Source organism: Cucumis sativus, chromosome 1, assembly GCF_000004075.3.
Source record: "Cucumis sativus cultivar 9930 chromosome 1, Cucumber_9930_V3, whole genome shotgun sequence".
Lineage (NCBI taxonomy): Eukaryota > Viridiplantae > Streptophyta > Magnoliopsida > Cucurbitales > Cucurbitaceae > Cucumis > Cucumis sativus.
Window position 1 is genome coordinate 26,028,447 of NC_026655.2, and position 19,424 is coordinate 26,047,870.

Genomic DNA, 19,424 nt, shown 5'->3' on the forward strand with positions numbered 1-19,424 from the left:
GACTCGAAACTATAAAAAAAAATATAACAAAATTTAAAGTTTGATAAACAATAGACACACGTAGGGACCGATAGACTTTATATCATGTTTATCAAGGTCATTCATACACACTAGTAGAATATGAAAATTATGTTATATTTTTGTGTACATTTTGATTAAAAATAGTATTTTGAAGAATAATTAATATTTTAAAAATGTACAACGAGATTCTTGTGGTTTATTAGTCACTATCGATTTTTAAAAGATAAGACTATATACTTAATTATTTTAAATATAACTAATATGTTTTAACTATAGCTATTTTTAATTTATAGAATATTCAAAATACAAACATTGATTATCGAATGCATTTGAATGGCAAACATTCATATTATTAAAAACAATATGTTGGTTCCAAACGAGCTCTTCCACACTAGAGAAAAATAGCTTCATAATTTAGAGATTTGGTTTATTTTTCAAATAAGAATCACGAATAGAGTTATTTTTCAGAATAACACTAAAAGGAAGAAACACCAAAATGCGAACTTGCCCTATGATCAATTCAACTGATTCCCTTCTCTTCCACTTCTTCTTCAATTTCTTTTGATTTACATTTCTCGTTGCTCCCGGAGAAGAGAGACTGTCAGGAGCTCGACGTTTTCCGGCGAACGATCCTGGGCTTTTCTTCCCCTCCTCCGACTGCCTTGCCTTTTCGTTTCGAAGGAAAAAGCATGGCTTGTGTATACATACCGGTACAGAACTCGGAGGAGGAGGTCAGGGTAGCTCTCGATCAACTTCCCAGAGATGCTTCCGACATTCTCGACATACTTAAAGCCGAGCAAGCTCCGTTAGATCTTTGGCTAATCATCGCGGTTCGTTCTACTCTCTATAACTACAATGCGATGTATCTCGATTTCAGCTTCTCTCATTTGCTCATTTCGTGTGACGCCTAATTATGTACTAAGAATTGGGTTTGTTTTCTGTTATGAATACCTATTTTGGAGCTTTTGAGTGATGTGCGTAATGAGTGAAGTTGATGTAGTATTCTGTTTGTCTCTTACTAATGATTACCAACCTTCGAGGCGGTGACCGAATTCTATATGTGTGCGTGCTCTTTTTCTTTTTGAGATATTTTAATGTAAGCAGATTCTTTTAAGCTGTTGACTGTGTGAGTGGAAGTGAAACCATCTGGTTTTGAACTTCAATTTGGGTATGGATGTAAAGATTGATTGATGGAGTACTTTGGATTTACAATTGAGTAACAGTGCAAACGAGATTTTCATAAGATACGATTTCACTAACTTAGTGTGCAAAGCAGATTGTGATTGTATAATAAAGGACCTAGAGGAAATGACTTTAATCCATGATAGCCACCTATCTTCTTCTTCATTTTTTGTATTTTGTTTTAATTTTTATAATTTAATGGATAGAATGAAATTACAAAAGGATAAGCATGTAGATTACAAAGACCAATTGGAGTGAGAAGTAAGAAAAGTAAGACTGCAATCACTTTGGGTTGAGTTTACACCAAAAAACAGCAATGTAAGTAAGATGTTAAAAAGGGGAAGAAAATTTCATATCTTTGTCTTCAAAGACGCGTTGGTTTCATTCAAGCCAAATGTGCCCAAAGAAAGCTTTAAAGAGAAAAGTCCACAGGACATCTTTTTCCTTTATGAATGGATGACCGATGATGAGTGAGTGTATTAAGGATAAGAGGGTCATTGGATAAGACCATGTGATAGTTGAAGGCCTCCAAAATCTTTGATAAAAAAGCACGATCCCATTCACAAGTGATGAAGAGCACAATATCTGGATTCTTGACCTTGCTTATATTCACGAGGGGCTATTTTTTGTAACAATAAGACACCTTCGAAGGGTGAGTTTTCTCCTTGTGGTATCTCCAAGTCCATTTCGCAGGGAGGCTTTGGTTTTTAAGTTTAAGGTCAGTCGGGTCAAGCCCCCTTCAATTATAGGAAGTTTGATCTTCTGCCACTTCAAAGGGTGTAAGCCCCTCTTGGCTGTATTTCTTTTCCACACAAAAATTCAGCTTTTCAAGATTAGCCTCAACTTTGGATGAAATCTTAAAAAGGGAGAGATAGATCATGTGAAAATTTTATTTGACGTACTTGGTTGTGTCAAAGTTAATTGTCCCCCTTTTGAGTTATGTTTACCTTTAAGTCCTCTCTACTTTTTCAACAAAAGATTCCCAAAATGGCACCAAGAATGGTTTTCCAGTTTCATTGAGAGGCAAGATCAAATATGTGGAGGGTCCTCAACAACCTTGCGTCCAAAGGCAAAACAATCAAACAGGTATCCAATTTTGATTTCACGTGGTTTATACCAAGATTTGAGGCATCTTCAAAGGTCTGAATAGTATTTACTAGAAGAGATACCTTGTATTTTCTTAGAGAGGAGAAAAGAATCGTGTCGTTGGCAGACTGCAAATGATCATGGATAGGCCTTCATTCCCAATTCTAAAATCGTTCACAACTTGACAACACTATTTTCAGCCTCTTGAGATAGCGTCCTTCTAAGACAACTAGTAACCATGATAAATAGAAAGGGGATAGAGGTCACCTTGATGAAGACCTCTCGTATCGCTGATTTTTCCTCTCGGTCTAACATTAACTATAATGGAAACATTTGCTGGGAAGATACAACATTCGATCCACTTCCTCCATTTGTGCCTAAAACCTTTGGCAATCATCAAACTATCAAGGAAATTTCAGTTGACCGTGTTAAAAGGCTTTTCAACGTTGAGCTTTATAACCATAACTTTTCATTTGGTTCTTGCACGTCACAATCAACCTCTCTTTAGTATCTTAGTACCTTTCTTGGCACCAAAATGCAAGAGAGTTAAGTAGGATGTTTTGTGAGATTAGTTGAGTTATGCACAAACAGACTCATATGCTTGTGAATATAAAGAAAACTTGGCGACTTGTGAGCTTGGAGACGAGCTTAGCTCTGGATGATACAATGTGTAGAAACATTTCCTATTCAAATAAAATATTTATTTTTGGCCAAGGGTTATTCTTGATTTGATGTTGTGGGTGACATATCAGAGGGTTTACTACAAATGCAGAAGGGTTAGGTAAGATGTTCTGTGAGATTAGTTGAGGTACGCACATGCTGACTTGTACACTCATAAATATAAAAAAACTTGGTGACTTGCAAGCTTGGAGATGAGCTTAGCTCTTGGTGGTACAATGTGTAGAACATTTCATATTCAAATATGTGTATACATGTATACGTACGTACATGCATACATATATGTATACATCATATATATGCCAAAGGTTATTCCAGATTTAATGTATTCTTCTTGGTCGACATATCCGAGTGTTTACTACAAACTTCATGTACAAGGTTTTCTTTGACCACTTGAATCTGTTATGCATATTTTGTGGATGTCTGTTTGTCTAGTTTTTCTGGCTTTCTTCATTTGCGACCTTGGCCTTATTTTTGTCTTGGAATATAAATGGTTGGTTACACTATTATTGTGAACACCGACAAATATTAACCTCGTATCAATATCATTAATTGGCCTAGTGGTAAATTATTCTTTGAGCCCACTCTAGACCTAGGTTCAAGCCCAATTTTTACTTATTTTTTTAGTAAAAAATCATATTTTTTAGACTATTTTTACTGAACAATAAATCCCCCGTCAGCAAAATTTCTGCATCCCCCACTGATTGAGAAGGTGCTTGTAAATTTTGCTTTCTATGAGAAATTATTTATTTGTTTATTTTGTCCTGCTAGTTTCTTTCCCTTTCTTTCTTTCTTTCTTTTTTAAAATGAAGCTTGGCTTGAGAGAAGCCATAAGATTTTTAGACTGGCGGCGAGGTTGTGTGTCAAGGTCCTCGAGGTAGTGCGGTTTAATGCTCCTTTCTATTTCATAAAAAAAATTGCTTCTTTGTAGGCATCGAGCACTATGCCTTTATGTAACTATCAGTTTAGTTACGACCTTACTTGAACATGATCTGTTCTATAGGTTGTACATTTGTGTCCTTGAGTTCTAAGTAATGATGAGTTTAGTTTGATTTTATTTGGTATGGAGGTCTTTTTTGTAATTTGTTGGAGTCTCCTTTTTTTTGGTGGATTGATTTTTGTATGCCATTGGCTCCTTGTACATTCTTTCTTTTCTTTCAACATAAGCTCAATTCATTACCAAGGGAAAAAAAATCACTTGAATCTGCAACCTTGGCGATGTTATACACTTTACAGTTCTAGATTGTTCATTTGGTTCGGTTCCATATTTATTAAGTGTTGGATTATTTTTCCCATGCATTTAATTTTTAAACCAATGCTCATCATTTTCTTCACCTCTGGTTTGTGCTGTCCCAATGATGATTGGCTACAATGAGACTATTGCTATTTCAAGATCAATTATAACTTGACCATCAAACTTAGATGTTCATGCATTTTGTGACAAACTATTATTTTCAAATATGTAATTTTTGAGTATATATTTGTATTCCTTGTGGTTGCTTTTAGCATGTTACATTACATCCATGTCTGAGTTTCCATGTAATATTTTGTTTACATACTTCAGAGGGAATACTTCAAGCAAGGAAAACTAGAACAATTCCGCCAAATTCTGGAGGAAGGGTCCAGTCCAGGTATTGGCTTCTTTTCAAATGTTGGACTTCTGGTTATTTTTATTTTTTGTTTCTAGTAAGTGCAATGCTTTAATCAGTTGAGTCTACATTGAGCAGAACAAACAAGCTCACAGCCTAAAAAATTTTCTAATCTTAGCTCAACATTTGTAATTTTGTTATTGTTGCAGAAATTGATGAATACTATGCTGATGTTAGATATGAAAGAATTGCAATCTTAAATGCCTTGGGTGCGTACTACAGCTATCTTGGAAAAATTGAAACAAAACAACGAGAAAAAGAAGAACATTTCATTTTGGCTACACAATATTACAACAAAGCATCCAGAATTGATATGCATGAACCTTCAACTTGGGTTGGAAAAGGTGAACTCTTGTAGTTAAAATTTTGTTTTAAGTTTAATCATATGCTATGTCATTGAAATTAAACTCAAATGTTAACCTTTGCTGTCTGTTTTAAGCTGCTTGTGATCTTCCTTTGATTTTGTCGTTTCAATGATTATTGGAAACATGCTTGGAACTATAATGCCTGAAATGTTCACAGGTCAGCTTTTATTGACGAAAGGGGAAGTAGAACAGGCATTTGCTGCATTCAAGATTGTTTTAGATGGAGATCGTGACAATGTTCCTGCCCTTCTAGGACAAGTACGTGCAAAATCTTTCACCTGACTCATCAGTTAACTGGTCTTTGGTAACCTAGAAAATGATAACCTTTTTTGTCCCTTGTTTATAAATTATTTTTTCCAATGCTCCCCAAAAGACTATTTTTACTTTTTATTTCAGCGCTACTTTTTTATACATTCCCTTATATGTGGAATGCCTTTGAATGCCTATTTTATCTGATATTTGGAAATAGTTGAATGTTAATTGCCTTAGAATATGCTGTACTAGATCTTATGAACCTTTTCTGAGTTTGCAACTCTCATTGAATTTATCTATTCTATCTTATGTACCTGATGGGTCTTGTGCTTCACCCTCATCTCAGCAATGTGGTGTAAAATTGTTTTTGCTGCTTCATATTTAAGTTTGCCAGTCACTTAGTTAAGGTGTGATCCAATTCTTAAAACAAGACTGAAGGAATATGTTTTTGTTGATCTCTCCATGTAACAACTTTGGCATATCTGCAGGCATGTGTTGAATTCAACCGTGGACATTATTCTGAATCATTAGAGCTATACAAGGTTAGTTGCCTTACATGGCTACACAATAAGTGAATTTTTAATTCACTTGTAATCTTTTCTGCTCAGTGGGGGCCAACTTGCCCATTTCCTTGATTACTTAGTAAGGTACAATTATCTCAAACTAATTTGATGATGCCTTCGGTCTTATAACATCAATTTTCAACAGAGGGCCTTGCAAGTGTATCCCGATTGCCCTGCTGCTGTAAGACTTGGCATAGGCCTTTGCCGCTACCAATTGAAACAATATGGAAAAGCTCAGCAAGCATTTGAGAGAGTGTTACAGGTTAGTGATATTAACTTTTTTGATCATCATTTAAAGTAATGCGAACTTACCTTCTTGAAGTTGATGTTGGCTTAATATTTCTTAATTTTATACTTGCAGTTGGATCCAGAAAATGTTGAGGCTCTTGTTGGTCTAGCAATCATTGATCTGAACACAAATGAAGGTAGGTTTCATCATGCTTCCTTTCCTTTTCATGGAAATTATTTTTAGCAGGTCATATTTTCTGATACGTTTGAGTAATTCCATTGTGGTGTATATCCACCATGGCAGCTGGTCGAATCAGAAATGGAATGGAAAAGATGCAAAGAGCATTTGAAATATACCCTTTTTGTGCAATGGCTCTGAATTATTTGGCAAATCACTTTTTCTTTACTGGTCAACACTTTTTGGTGGAGCAATTGACTGAAACTGCACTTGCCATTACCAACCATGGACCTACAAAGTCTCATTCTTTTTATAATCTTGCTCGGTCTTACCATAGTAAGGTATGATAGCTTTCTTGATCTCATAGCGTTAAGAAGTAGAAGACTGCTATACTGATGGCAAATGTCTGTAGGGAGACTATGAGAAAGCTGGCTTGTACTACATGGCATCCGCTAAGGAAGCTAATAAACCCCGTGAGTTTGTATTTCCTTATTATGGTAAGTTTGTTTGCCAATTTTTTTTGTTTCTGCCTATGACTTTATGATATATTTCTTTTTGGGAATGTTAGGATTGTTTGAGATTTTAGGAACGTTAGGATTGTTTGAGTTTCCTTTTGGGGAATGTTAGGATTGTTTGAGTTTAGTAGTGCCAAATCTTTTTAATATTTTCTTCAGACCATTTCCTCCTCTTCCTTGTGAACTTTTAGGTACTGTAACAGTCCACTGTTTTTGAAGCTCTAATCTATTAGCTATCTTGACAACTGTTTAAACAGTAGTGTGTAGGCAATGAGTTATCCATTCTTTGAAGTAGTAAAATAATTTGTACTAGAAAACACATATTTCTCTAAACATTTTCTTGCAAAAGCTTTGATTCTTAACATTTCAATGATCTTATTATTCGTAACACTTAATTTTTCCATGTATAATAAATTATTTATATTTTCCAATTTTGGGCGCTTCATGCCCTAGTCCCAAGGTTTTTGCACTGTTGTAATTATGACCCTGAAGTGTGCTCTTTAGATGACTAGGTTAGCTTCTTGTTTGAAGTACTTATTTTCTATTTTCCCCATGTATTTAGTTTACTACATATGTACTTAGAAATTATGGCCTTTTCAATTGCATAAGGTTGGTTGATAGAAGGGAGTTTTATTGAAGTGATAACAGCATCAATAGCTCGCCTAATGTTACCATGTTGATTTGTGGTTAAATTCATTATTTCTGGTATTTTGTTTATTTGGTATAGGTTTGGGTCAGGTTCAACTGAAGATGGGAGATCTTAGAAGTGCATTATCAAATTTTGAGAAGGTTTTGGAGGTTTATCCAGACAACTGTGAGACATTGAAAGTGAGTTGAATCAAAAAGATATTTGGATATGTGTTTAGTTACTTGCATCCCCTAGTTTTTTGTATTTCTAGCCTTCAATATTTTGTCCCATTAGTTGAGTTAATGGTTTTGATGTAGGTACTTGGACATATTTATGTTCAGCTTGGACAGGCTGAGAAGGCCCAGGAGTCTTTAAGGAAAGCTACAAAAATTGATCCACGTGACGCACAGGTAGATCTTTGAGGCTTTATCATGTTTTGATGTTGCAAGTTGACATCTCCGACTCTTAATGTTGGACTTGTTTATTTGATTCCCGATTATTTCTTTCATAAGTTTTGGTGTCATTTCACAGTTGATCATATTATTTGGCTAATGGTCATTAGATTACTTGTGTTACATGAAAGCATTAGCAAGAAGCAAGAATTGCTTTTGTAACTAACAAATTTTCTATAATCTATCAGCTGGAAATGATGGCAATAAAACAATTAGCTCCAATGGACACTAGGCCTGGTGGCCTGTTCAACATTAAAATTTAAACTTCCTGAAGTTTTTATTTTGTTTGCTTAGGAGAGTTTTCTTCTTTTTTCTTTTGGGGGTGGGTGTGTGGGGGGTGGGGGGTGGGGAGTAAAGCTGTATGTCACATCACACCCATTCTCCAGTTATTTTTCTGTTCAGTTTCTTTACAAAAAAATTTGAACTGGAATATTTTGTTCTACATTTTACTGGAGGCTATCCCTAGCACAAGCATCCAAATTTCTGGATTTCTGTCAAAGCAAGTACCATTAAGTTCTTGTGACTACTGTTTAGTTTTCACTAGATGTAATGTAACACTGAATTAAATTGCATGGCAGGCTTTTTTAGATCTCGGAGAATTGCTGATTTCCACTGATGAAAGCGCTGCTTTAGATGCCTTCAAAACTGTAAGGACTTTTATATATTTATTGATTTTGCAATTAGATTGTTCATATATCGACATTTACTTCCTAACCTGTTATTTCTTATTGCCTTTAATCTAATGATTTGTTTTGGGGCTGAGTATTATAACAGGCTAGCATTTTGTTAAAAAAGGGAGGTCAAGAAGTGCCAATTGAAGTGCTCAACAATCTTGGGGTTCTTCACTTTGAAAGAGAAGAGTTTGAGGTGTGCATGGTTTGATGTTGAGTTTATAATTGATTGCATTGAAAATCATTCAACGTCAAGTTATGAAGTGCTTCCTCTTCAATTTACTTTTTTACTTCCTATTCTTGTCAGCTTGCTGAGCGAATTTTCAAGGAGGCTTTAGGCGATGGAATTTGGCTAGATTTTATTGATGGTAAAGTGAGATGCCCTGCTATTGAAGCAAGTGCGTCTGTTCTTCAATACAAGGACGTTGAATTATTTTATCAATTGGAGAGGGAAGGCCGTGCAATTGTACTACCATGGAAGAAAGTCACAAGTCTATTTAACCTGGCTCGATTACTAGAGCAATTGCATAGAATTGAAGTTTCAAGTGTACTCTATCGCTTGATTTTGTTTAAGGTATGTGCTAGTGCTATATTATTAGGTCTTTGGTGGTTCAGTATTGCACTTCACTTTTAACATCTGCTTTGCTTGTTACAGTATCCAGACTATGTAGATGCTTATTTGAGGCTTGCATCCATTGCAAAAGCTAGAAATTATGTTCAATTAAGCATTGAATTGGTCTGTTAACTCTTCTGACACATCTACTTCTATTTCTGTCTTGAAATTAATATTTTATGGTCAATAATGTGCACCTTTTATAGGTTAATGATGCTCTGAAGGTGAATGACAAGTGCTCAAATGCCTTGTCTATGCTAGGTGAGCTTGAGTTAAAAAACGATGACTGGGTTAGGGCAAAAGAAACTTTTCGGGCTGCTGGTGAAGCCACCGATGGAAAGGATTCTTATGCCACTCTTTCTCTGGTGAGTTACTTTTCATTGTGCACATTTATTTTAGTTGTCAAATATTACTATCTTGTTTCTAAGAAAGGACTTCCAGTGTGCCGTGTTTCTGGGAATCGTATTTGCATCCCACATTGTATTGGGTTATATAAAGCTCCTAAAGTCTAATTGGTGTTTTCAAGTTACTTTACCATTGTCCTCTTTATTTCCCATTGAAACATCTTTATAATTTTCCTTGTTTTTTCTTTTAACATTGGCCAGGGGAACTGGAACTACTTTGCTGCTCTTCGAAATGAGAAAAGAAATCCCAAGTTGGAGGCTACTCATTTGGAAAAATCCAAGGAACTGTATACGAGGGTATCTTCTCAATTTTTTCTTCTTTTCCCCTCCATTTGGCTCTTTATTTTGTTAATTAAGTCCCAATGGTTTATTCATTATCCATGTATGGTTGAATATTTCTGACTAAGTTCAAAGTACTTTGATCACCAAAGTTGATGGAATGAAGTTCACTCATCTTACATCATTAACTGGAACCTTTATGATTAAAAGACACATTTATTGTGTTTGTTTTGGACGATGATGGATGTATTACTTTCTATTAAAAGGAGTGTTTGCACCATTTTCCTTTCAGAGAGAAAGGCTGTTTTTTGTGGCTTGCTTGGTGTGTAGGGTGGTTTGTGATATTTGGAGGGGAGAGGAATGGCAGTGTTTAGAGGGAGGAAAAGGGACCCTTGTGAGGTTTAGTCTTTGACAAGATTTCATGTGTTTGTTTGGGCTTCGGTTTTGAAGCTTTTCTGTAATTGTACTCTAGGAAACATTTCCCTTGTTTGGAGCTCCTTTTAGCTGGGGTGTTTTGGTGGGCTGCTTGTTTTTTTTGTATGCTGTTGTATTCTTTCATTTTTATCTCAATGAAAGCCATCGTTTCAATAAAAAATAACAATAAAAGAAAATAAAAGGAGTGTTTGCAACAATGAGTTTTAAAACTTTTTTTTTGCTGCATATGAGGGTTTTTTTTTTCAATGCCTTCTTTTGAAGGGATAAAGAAGTCCAAATATTTGTGGACTCCAATCTTGTAACTCAGTGGTGCCCTTGTTCAATCTTTTCCTCATTGCAATTTGGGATTCCTGTCCTTGATCTTGCAGTTTAATGGTTGATATTCGATCTTTAATTGAGCAGGTTCTGGTACAACATCCAGCTAATTTGTATGCTGCTAATGGCGCTGGGGTAATCTTGGCTGAAAAAGGTCAATTTGATGTTTCAAAAGATATTTTTACACAAGTGAGCACTCGTATTATTACTTCACACTAGAACCTTATAGGACCTGTATATTGTAAAATTATGGCCATTAGCACCTGGTGCTAACTTTTTAGCTGGTGTAGGTTCAAGAAGCTGCAAGTGGCAACATTTTTGTTCAGATGCCAGATGTGTGGATCAATTTGGCACATGTTTATTTTGCTCAAGGAAATTTTTCATTAGCTGTTAAAATGGTATGCATTTCTACCGTGTTCACAGTTGAGTTGTAGGTGTCCTGTCCCCATCTTACTAATGAAAAGTCCTTGTCATTATTGTATCCATGAATTAATACCAACTGTTATCTTGCAGTATCAAAATTGCTTGCGGAAGTTTTATTACAATACGGATTATCAAATTCTTCTATATCTAGCTCGTACGTATTATGAAGCTGAACAGTGGCAAGACTGCAAAAAAACTCTACTAAGAGCTATTCACTTGGCACCTTCAAATTACACTTTAAGATTTGATGCTGGTGTAGCAATGCAGAAGTTTTCAGCTTCAACACTACAAAAGACAAAAAGGACAGCAGATGAGGTGTTTTCTCTATATTTTTGGCTTAAATCTTTATTGCTGTTGCATATCTGTGGAGGATTTTTTTTAAAATTTTTGATAAGGAGGTCTGAATTCATTAATAAGTTATCTTAATAAGGAGCTCCTATTGTAAGATATAATTAAGTTGTAAAGCAATGTAAATTATGAATTTGTTAATGGTAAAGGGTTACAAATTATGTTACTCCATTATGCTGCCTTAATCTTTGACCCCTCACATTCACCCTTTTTGGTTGGCTGTTGCATTATTTCACTTGTTTGGCCCTATTGAAATGTATTAGGTTCGCTCAACGGTAGCAGAGCTGGAAAATGCTGTTCGTGTTTTTAGTCAGTTATCTGCTGCTTCCAACCTCCACTTTCATGGCTTTGATGAGAAGAAGATTGATACTCATGTTGGTTATTGTAAGCACTTACTGGAGGCTGCAGGAGTTCACCTCAAAGCAGCAGAACATGAAGAGCAGCAGATTCGTCAAAGACAAGAACTAGCACGCCAGGTTGCATTGGCAGAGGACGCTCGTCGTAAGGCAGATGAGCAAAGGAAATTTCAAGTGCGAATTGTTCTACTTCATTAGTTATATCCATTCCTTTTCAAAAACATATTTATTTGTTGTGAATGATGAATTTTTGTCTGATATTATTTGCTATAACAGTTGGAGAGGAGAAAACTGGAAGATGAGGAAAAAAGGATGATGCAACAGGAGCAGCATTTTAAACGTGTGAAGGTAGTTGTTTTGTATTATATTGTTTCTTTGATTATTTGATGTATATTATTACAGAACAGAGTTTGAAAAGGAATTTATTTTGAGTAACTGCATTATTAGTAAGCGAAGGTGTTGAAGGAATTTCGTTAAAAAACTCTTCATTTATTTATATATCATGGCAGGCAGGAGTTTATGTTTCAATGTTCAAACACAGTTTAGTAGTTTAGAAGGAAAGATGAAGCATTTCACATTTCGTATGGTGTAATATTTTAGATAAATTCCTTTTATTTATTTTGTTGCATAATTCGCATTAGAGCACTGCTCTATGGTTTACTTTGCATACATGCACTACACTTGGGTAGTTCTGAGTAATGCTGCACCTTTTGTCAAAAGAAGTGGATGTGATATTCTGTTCCAAATGATGTTTTTCCTTCTTGGGTGATAAGATATTCAACTGGAAACTCAAAGCTTAGAAGTATCTCATCTAAACTTTCTCCAGGAGCAATGGAAGAGCATCACACCTGCTAAACGAAGAGAGAGGTCAGAGATTGATGATGATGAAGCTGGTAATAGTGAGAAGAGGAGAAGGAAAGGTGGAAAGAGGAGAAAGAAGGACAGGAAGGGGAAATCACATTATGAGACAGAGGAGGCCGACAATGATATGATGGATGATCAAGAACTATACAATGAAGACAATAACATAAGTTATAGGGAGTCCCGGAGCCAAGTGAATGATCAGGGCGATGATTTTGAAGGGAATGATCAGGATGCTCTTGCTGAAGCTGGGCTCGAAGATTCTGATGCTGAGGATGAAGCGGTAATATTTACTTACTACCCCTTGAGAAAATATTAGCATCTCTGACCCTTGACACCGCCTCTTGCAACTGCACCTATTTTTTCTTTAAATTATTTTGCATCTAGGTTGGGGCAACAATAGTGTCTGATATTATTTGCTATAAAGTTTTATTAAAAATGGTGTTCTAGGTATTTGTTGGATTAGTTTGGTTTGAGTAATTTAGTAAATTTTGGCTTTTGAAATTGCAGGGTGCACCTTCATCCAATGCCGCCAGACGAAGGGCCACATGGTCGGACTCTGAAGAGGATGAGCCTATAGATACACAGCGAGAGTCAAGACTTCAAAGAGAAAACTCCGCAGGACTTGAGGATAGTGATGGAGAAATCAGATGAGATGGCAATAGTTCAAACTGGATGCGATCATTGACTCTCAAACTTGGTTCAGGAGTTTAATAGATATCCCAATCGGGTCCTACCAGCTGCCCTTAAAGTTAAGGTGAACGGCAGCAACTTGACGGATTATTACAGCTACATTGGCTGCTTCTGCTGCCTAGCATCCAAGGCATCAATGTCTTGACTAAGCCATTTGTGATGTACGGTCAAAAGAAAAGTAAATTTTAAAAGATCTCTCTTTCTCGCCTGATGTGCCTCTCAATTTATTGAATTTGTTCTGTATTTATGTAGTTAGTGGTTCTATAAGAACTGGAAATTAGATAGAGGACCGATGACTTGCATTCAGGACTAACACGAGTAGAGTAATGAAATTGTATTTCTTATTGATTATTGTAATATTTACCGTTGGTTAATTAGTAGAAAAAAGAGATGGGTTTTGTTTTTCTGCAACAGGTTATTAAAGATTTTCGAAGGTTGCCTTGACTCCTAACTTAAATCTTTATTTATTTGCTAATAAATGCAACTGAAGCCAATCTTATCTTAGCCTTATTGTTGGAGACTTCAGGGAAGCGTTGTTTTATGTGCCGACAACACCAGCTCTGCTGCCACTCTGAATTTTCATTATATCGATGTCAGGTTAGTGGAAGAATTGATAAGACCATTGTTTATTTTTCCTTGCAATGCTTTACAAAATATATTTTGTTTAAATGTGGAAACGTTCCTATTTGTATGTTAAGAATTGATGATGGGCAGTAAAACTACTGACATTGAAAGTTGCAACTGTTATAATTTTGGTACCTTCATTTTTCCTCTTTCTAACCAGCAGATTGCCTATATCTTTCCCTACTTTATGCAATTTAGTGGCTGCTGGGACAAGGCTGGGACAAGTGTAACAAAAGGGATTTTGGGGAAGTTGAATTTGATATCATCTTCCCTTCAATTGATTAATCAGTTTAGGCAGATTATTCCCATTTTTGTTCCCTTTTAGGGTAAACAAAAGTTGAATTAGCATACTTTAGATGTACATATTAATGGAATTAGATTTGATTCCCATGGCCTAGCAACATTGTCCTGATCAAAAACCTCCTACGTAAGAAGTGATGCAGAAAAGTCAACAAGTACACGAAAAAAAGATGGAACATTCGTTTAATAAACAACCCATGGCCCAATTCAACCACACCCTACATAAGAAAAAAGAAGGGGTGAAAACTCAGCAGGGAAGTACATCCCTGGGAACAAAACAAAATTCAAATAGGAACAGCTGGGGTCACCCTGGAGAGATCAAGCACAGGAGCAAAATAACTTTAGAGAATGAAAAAGATCAAAGAAAAAAAAAATTGGGAGTTTGGGTTTAGGTGTCACTAGGGGTTTTTGGATCTGAAAATGGGGAAGTCGTTGGAAGCTGTGGGAATGGAAATTGAGAGCCGAGTGGTGGAAACTGAGCTAGTATTTGATGATTTATCAGCGAAATCAAGCCATGATCCTCTGTCTTTTGGAGGCCATTCATCGAAGAATCGATGAACAGTCTTCTGCGATTCGTCTCTCTTTTGTTGCTTCAAAGGTTCTGTGAGGTTCTGATGAAGCTGATAAAATGAGGATTGATCACTCTGCAAAGAGGAGCTGTTGTTCTGTTTTGGGTATAGAGAAGAACTCATCGTTAGTGGTGTCAGTTGCAATGAACTAGCTATGGATGAAGCAGAGAAATCAGCTCTCCCAATAGCTTCAGAAGGTTCTTGTGAGAAGAAAACTTTCTCATTCACTTCCTCTTTTAGCCCACAAGTGTACCTACTTCTGTGTAATAACAGAAGATGGACAAAAGTCAGAATCTCAATATAATATTAAAACTTCAACCCCAAAGAGAAGAATATTCAATATTCTACAAACCTGTAATCTGGGTTTTTGTCGGAATAAGAACCAGGTTCAAGAAGCAAGAGGGTATTGGTGTCTTTCATTGATATACCATTCCCATTATTAGGAGTTGAAGATATTTGATGAGCCGGGAAGGGGCGATAGGAGAGTAAGGATGAGTTGCTGTTTAAGGAAGAAAATGTTGGATTTGAGAGGTGGTTTATGTCGTTTGTTGCTGTTGTTTTCAAAACATCCACAGGCTTTCTTGAACGATTTTTTCCTCTATGCATGTGTCTCTCACAGTATTTTGAATCTGGATATGCCTCTTTTGAACATCTCCATTTTTTCCCATCAGTTCTCCTACACCTCCCTGGCTCTGGGTCTATCTTCCTCCCCAAACTCATCTGCAAATAGTTCCATCCAACTGCATGAAACAAAAATACTTCAGAGAGAGAAAGAGAGAGAAAGAGATAGAGAGAGGGTTGCTGATTTACCAGGTTGAGGATGGTGTGGGAAGAGCTTAGAAGTGAAAGGAGAATCCAAAGCACTTCTTTTAATACTGAAGAGAAGTTCAGGAGGTATAGGAATGCCAGAAACCATGTATTTGAAGATGAGAGCTTGATGTTCAAGCTCTTGCCACTGAGCTGATGTGAAGGGAAACATACTTCTGGCGCTCATACTTAAAATAGATTAAGAAAAAAAAAAAACCAAGAACCTCAAAGCGCAAGCAAGATGATGAAACCAAGCAGAGTATGGGAAAGCTCCTCTGTTTAGGTTATTACTAGAGCCCTCTGAGTATTGCTTAGTATATTTATTTCAGAGACCATTTGAGCTTGCAGAATCTTCACCCATGGATAAACTGATGGTTCTGATTATAGTCCTGCATGCCCACCTTTCTCTCTCTCTCTCTCTCTCTTTCTCTCTCTCTCTTTTCTCTCTCTTTCTCTCTTATTGTCTGTTCAAGTGTTCATATTATGACTGCATCTCTCTGTAACTTCTGGTTGTGGAGGGAAACTGGCTTTTTTTTCTTTTCTTTTTTTTTTTCCTCTTATATTTGCAGCTCTTGTCTCTGACATCTCTACAGAAACCCACAAACTAAAGCAGGGGGAAATAAATAACAGTGTAAATACAGATTTAAGAGAATTTATTATAAAATGTGACACAAAAGAGTTGGTGTCAGAAGCCAATGCCTTAGAAGAAGAGAGAAAAAGAAAAAAAGAAAACATATATATAAAAATATTGTTTGTACGGTTTGAGCTTTTACTGTCTGCTTCTATCTCTCTCTCTCTTTTACTTTTTTTCAGAATTTTGCAGACTTCTCCTTCTTAGCAAACCCCCACTTACAATTTGACCTTTTTTGCAATTTTGGAAATTTATAAAAATGAGTGATTCAGCAGGGCAGAGGCTCAGGGTCAGGGAAGGGTCTTTTAAGTTTCTGATTTAAAGAAAAATAAAAAAAAAACAGAAACACACTCTTTCTCTTTTTATCCTTTTCCTTTCTGTGTTTCAGACTTGATACTGAAATCGCTTTGTTTTTTGTTTCTCAATTGCTTTCTTTTTACTGTTCTGTGCTTCCCTTCTACTTTACAGTTTACTACACACAAGTATTGTATTACTTTTTGGCTTTGCTGCTACTGCTCCTGCTGCTCTATCTCATCTCTTTTAACACGTTATCACTTCATAACATGGTCTCTTTATTTTTTCTATTAGGTGATTATTGATTCTTCTCCTTCCTTATTTTGGCTCTTTTTACATTGCCAAACACTTTGGGAGATATTTGGTTTACCATTTTCATAACTTTGCAGTTTTTGGGTAAAGCAATAGAGCATAAAGACTTGTTTGTATGTTCCATCGTATTCTTTATTCCAAACATAGACTATTATAATCTATAAGTTATTATGACTTACAAATTATATAATAACCATGGACATAACCAATTCAGTCTCCTTAGTTCGCCAACCAAACACATTAAATATAGGTCCGGTTCCACAAATCTAGACTAGACCAACTCAACTCTTGAAGTGGATGCTTTTCAAGATCTATAACTCCTGAAGTGGTTGGTCAAAAGTAAATGTAACCATTTAATACATCTAAACACTTTTATGTGTGACTCAATTATTCAGTATGAAATATATAAAAACAACAAAACAAACAAAATATTATAGTTGTAGGAGCTTGAACAACTTACCTTTAAAACTTAAAATCGAAAATTTTTAGATTAAGAAGATAGAAGTATCATCATATGAAGTGAATGGTTGAGATCATATGAGAAGAAGCAGATTCAACAGCAATGATAGAGAAGGAACAGTGAAAAAGAGAAAGGAAAGTAGATTTAGATTAGATTTTGATGGAATGCATGTGGAATCGAGATCGAAAAGGGAGAGACGGTGAAACATTAAAGCATTGGAAAAAAATATTAAGTTGAAAACTACAATAACCGAACGAGGGTGTTTGGAGAGAATTGTAAACCCTTTGAGATCCACTGTGTAAGAAATTAATAAGGTATAAAGATGACGTCTTTCAGTAGTGGAACCTCCAAACTCTTCGAATTAAACAAGGAGTAAAATTTACAACTCTCTACTTCCAAACTTCTTAAGCCAAAACACACCCCATCTCAACGCTTAATCCAAACATGAAATAAATTTTGATTAGACTAGATTACAAATTGATTCTATTGAACACCCAATGCTTGTGTTACAAGTTTGGCACTTATAGAGAGAAGAGTGTATATGTGCAGAGTTGGTATCTGAATCTGAATGAATGGCAGGTTATTCAACTTCAACCCACATGCATAGCTTTTCAGGGTACAAATATAAAAGGACCCCACTCTCTGCTTTCAACAGAATTACTTTTCTTGTTAAAAACAACCTCCCTTTCTCTATATTTTATTTTCTTCCCATTTCCTTTCCAACTCACCATCTCTCTTTCTCACATTCTTTTCTTTTTCTTTTTTTTGTAATTATCCTTCACAACTTATCTTTCCAAGTATATATCATTTCTTCAACTTTATCAAGGTGAAGAATCGGGTTGGGTGGAATGTAATTTTTTTCATTCAACTCATAGTTTTGGAGTTTTAATTCACAGTGATCCTAGCTAAGTTTGTTTGGGTTATTTGAGTCATTATTTAATGTGTTTTTAGAAATAAGTAAAATATTTATCATGCAATTCTTTTTATTAATATTGTTTTCATATATTGACTTAAAGATTAGCAACAAAATTAATTTAAAAAAAAAAAACTACCTTTTTAATTATTAGTTTTTGATGAATATGTGTATTTGGTGTTTGAGTTTTTAAAATAATTTTTTTTAGTCGCAATGTTTATAAGAATAGACCCATTTGATATCTAAGTTTTCAAAATGTACTATTATTTTAGGGTGTGTTTAGTTTAAATTATAAAGTGATTAATTTTGTCAAAAAAAACTATTTTGAAAAAAATGGTAGTGTTTGATAAATTAAAATAATGCATTTTTTAAAAATTCATTTATAAAATAATCTATTTTGGAGAAATCTTTAAAAACGAAATTCACATATAAAAAACACTAACTAAACATTAAATGTTTAAATGTTTAAATTTATTTTAAAAGAAGTGTTTAAAAGAAAAGATTAAAAAAATATCTTTTTCTTAATTCAATCCAAACAGACCTTAGAAAAGATTAAAAAAATATCTTTTTCTTAATTCAATCCAAACAGACCTTTAGTGTTTGACTTTTTAGAAATAGTTTCAAAAGTTATTTTAAATAACTATACAACATTTTAAATAAGAAGAATAACTTTCAAAAATCATATTCTCTAGCTATTTTTTTCTTTTAATTTTAAATATTATATAATTATTTTTAAAACTTAAACATAAAATACTTTTTATGACCTTTTAAACTTGTTTTTCAAACCTCATATACATTTGTGTTTAATAAGTCTTTGGCATTCTTAACATTTCAAAAGATTTCCAAAAATACTTTATATAAGATTGAATATTTGAGTCTAACAAAATTCGAACCTTTAAATTATGCATCGAATGAAATATTAAAATTTTAAAATTTTAAAATGATTACATATATGTCAATAGAGAGACTTAAAATGATTAAAATTTTGATACAATTAGGACATTTCGGACACTAGTGAAGTGCACAGTCTTATTTACTTATTTTTGGTACAACAAAATGAATGATTTAGCCTAATTAATTTATATTAAAATTGTTGACTCAAGTTTTGGTAATTTGACAATTATTTAAGAAAATGCATATAATATCTCTGGTAAAAGGAAATGTATTAAAAACTATTTTATAGGATTAATTACAAAAGATCAATGTCAAGTAATGTCAGGATGGCCGAGTGGTCTAAGGCGCCAGACTCAAGTTCTGGTCTTCGAGAGAGGGCGTGGGTTCAAATCCCACTTCTGACAATATTTTTTTTTTTTTTATTA

The 19,424-nt window shown here is 34.8% G+C and overlaps 2 protein-coding genes and 1 non-coding gene across 4 annotated transcripts; 2 read left to right on the top strand and 1 right to left on the bottom strand.

The window, feature by feature from the left end:
• The first annotated feature begins 513 nt into the window (after window positions 1-513).
• On the top strand, window positions 514-13,639 carry LOC101207104 (protein CTR9 homolog). 2 transcript variants are annotated; one of them, XM_031884383.1, is made up of 24 exons: window positions 514-851; window positions 4,532-4,598; window positions 4,766-4,960; window positions 5,139-5,239; window positions 5,722-5,775; window positions 5,942-6,058; window positions 6,158-6,221; window positions 6,329-6,543; window positions 6,615-6,699; window positions 7,445-7,545; window positions 7,663-7,755; window positions 8,376-8,444; window positions 8,572-8,664; window positions 8,776-9,042; window positions 9,124-9,204; window positions 9,288-9,446; window positions 9,687-9,782; window positions 10,602-10,703; window positions 10,805-10,936; window positions 11,028-11,252; window positions 11,549-11,815; window positions 11,918-11,989; window positions 12,468-12,785; window positions 13,013-13,639. In XM_031884383.1, exons 1-24 carry the CDS (start codon window positions 711-713, stop codon window positions 13,154-13,156), a joined length of 3,258 nt encoding a protein of 1,085 aa, XP_031740243.1. In that variant the 5' UTR covers window positions 514-710; the 3' UTR covers window positions 13,157-13,639. The 2 variants fall into 2 exon arrangements, with proteins under 2 accessions (XP_031740243.1, XP_011660015.1); XM_011661713.2 differs by having other exon boundaries at window positions 10,805-10,912.
• A 589-nt stretch (window positions 13,640-14,228) lies between these two features.
• On the bottom strand, window positions 14,229-16,125 carry LOC101207344 (growth-regulating factor 4). The gene is made up of 3 exons (XM_004143978.3): window positions 15,499-16,125; window positions 15,041-15,428; window positions 14,229-14,947 (listed from the first exon to the last, which is right to left on the bottom strand). Exons 1-3 carry the CDS (start codon window positions 15,680-15,682, stop codon window positions 14,518-14,520), a joined length of 1,002 nt encoding a protein of 333 aa, XP_004144026.1. The 5' UTR covers window positions 15,683-16,125; the 3' UTR covers window positions 14,229-14,517.
• Window positions 16,126-19,319: 3,194 nt separating this feature from the next.
• TRNAL-CAA lies at window positions 19,320-19,403 on the top strand. The gene has a single exon. It is a non-coding gene; the product is annotated as a tRNA-Leu (tRNA).
• The last annotated feature ends 21 nt before the right edge of the window (window positions 19,404-19,424 follow it).

Excerpts from the sequence above, each read along its gene's own strand:
- LOC101207104 (XM_031884383.1), top strand. The coding sequence starts at position 711 with ATGGCTTGTGTATACATACCGGTACAGAACTCGGAGGAGGAGGTCAGG. Across the intron at positions 6,222-6,328 it reads TGATCTGAACACAAATGAAG|CTGGTCGAATCAGAAATGGA; the intron begins GTAGGTTTCATC and ends CCACCATGGCAG. Across the intron at positions 12,786-13,012 it reads CTGATGCTGAGGATGAAGCG|GGTGCACCTTCATCCAATGC; the intron begins GTAATATTTACT and ends TTGAAATTGCAG.
- LOC101207344 (XM_004143978.3), bottom strand. The coding sequence starts at position 15,682 with ATGAGCGCCAGAAGTATGTTTCCCTTCACATCAGCTCAGTGGCAAGAG. Across the intron at positions 15,429-15,498 it reads CCCACACCATCCTCAACCTG|TTGGATGGAACTATTTGCAG; the intron begins GTAAATCAGCAA and ends TGTTTCATGCAG. Across the intron at positions 14,948-15,040 it reads GACAAAAACCCAGATTACAG|AAGTAGGTACACTTGTGGGC; the intron begins GTTTGTAGAATA and ends GTTATTACACAG.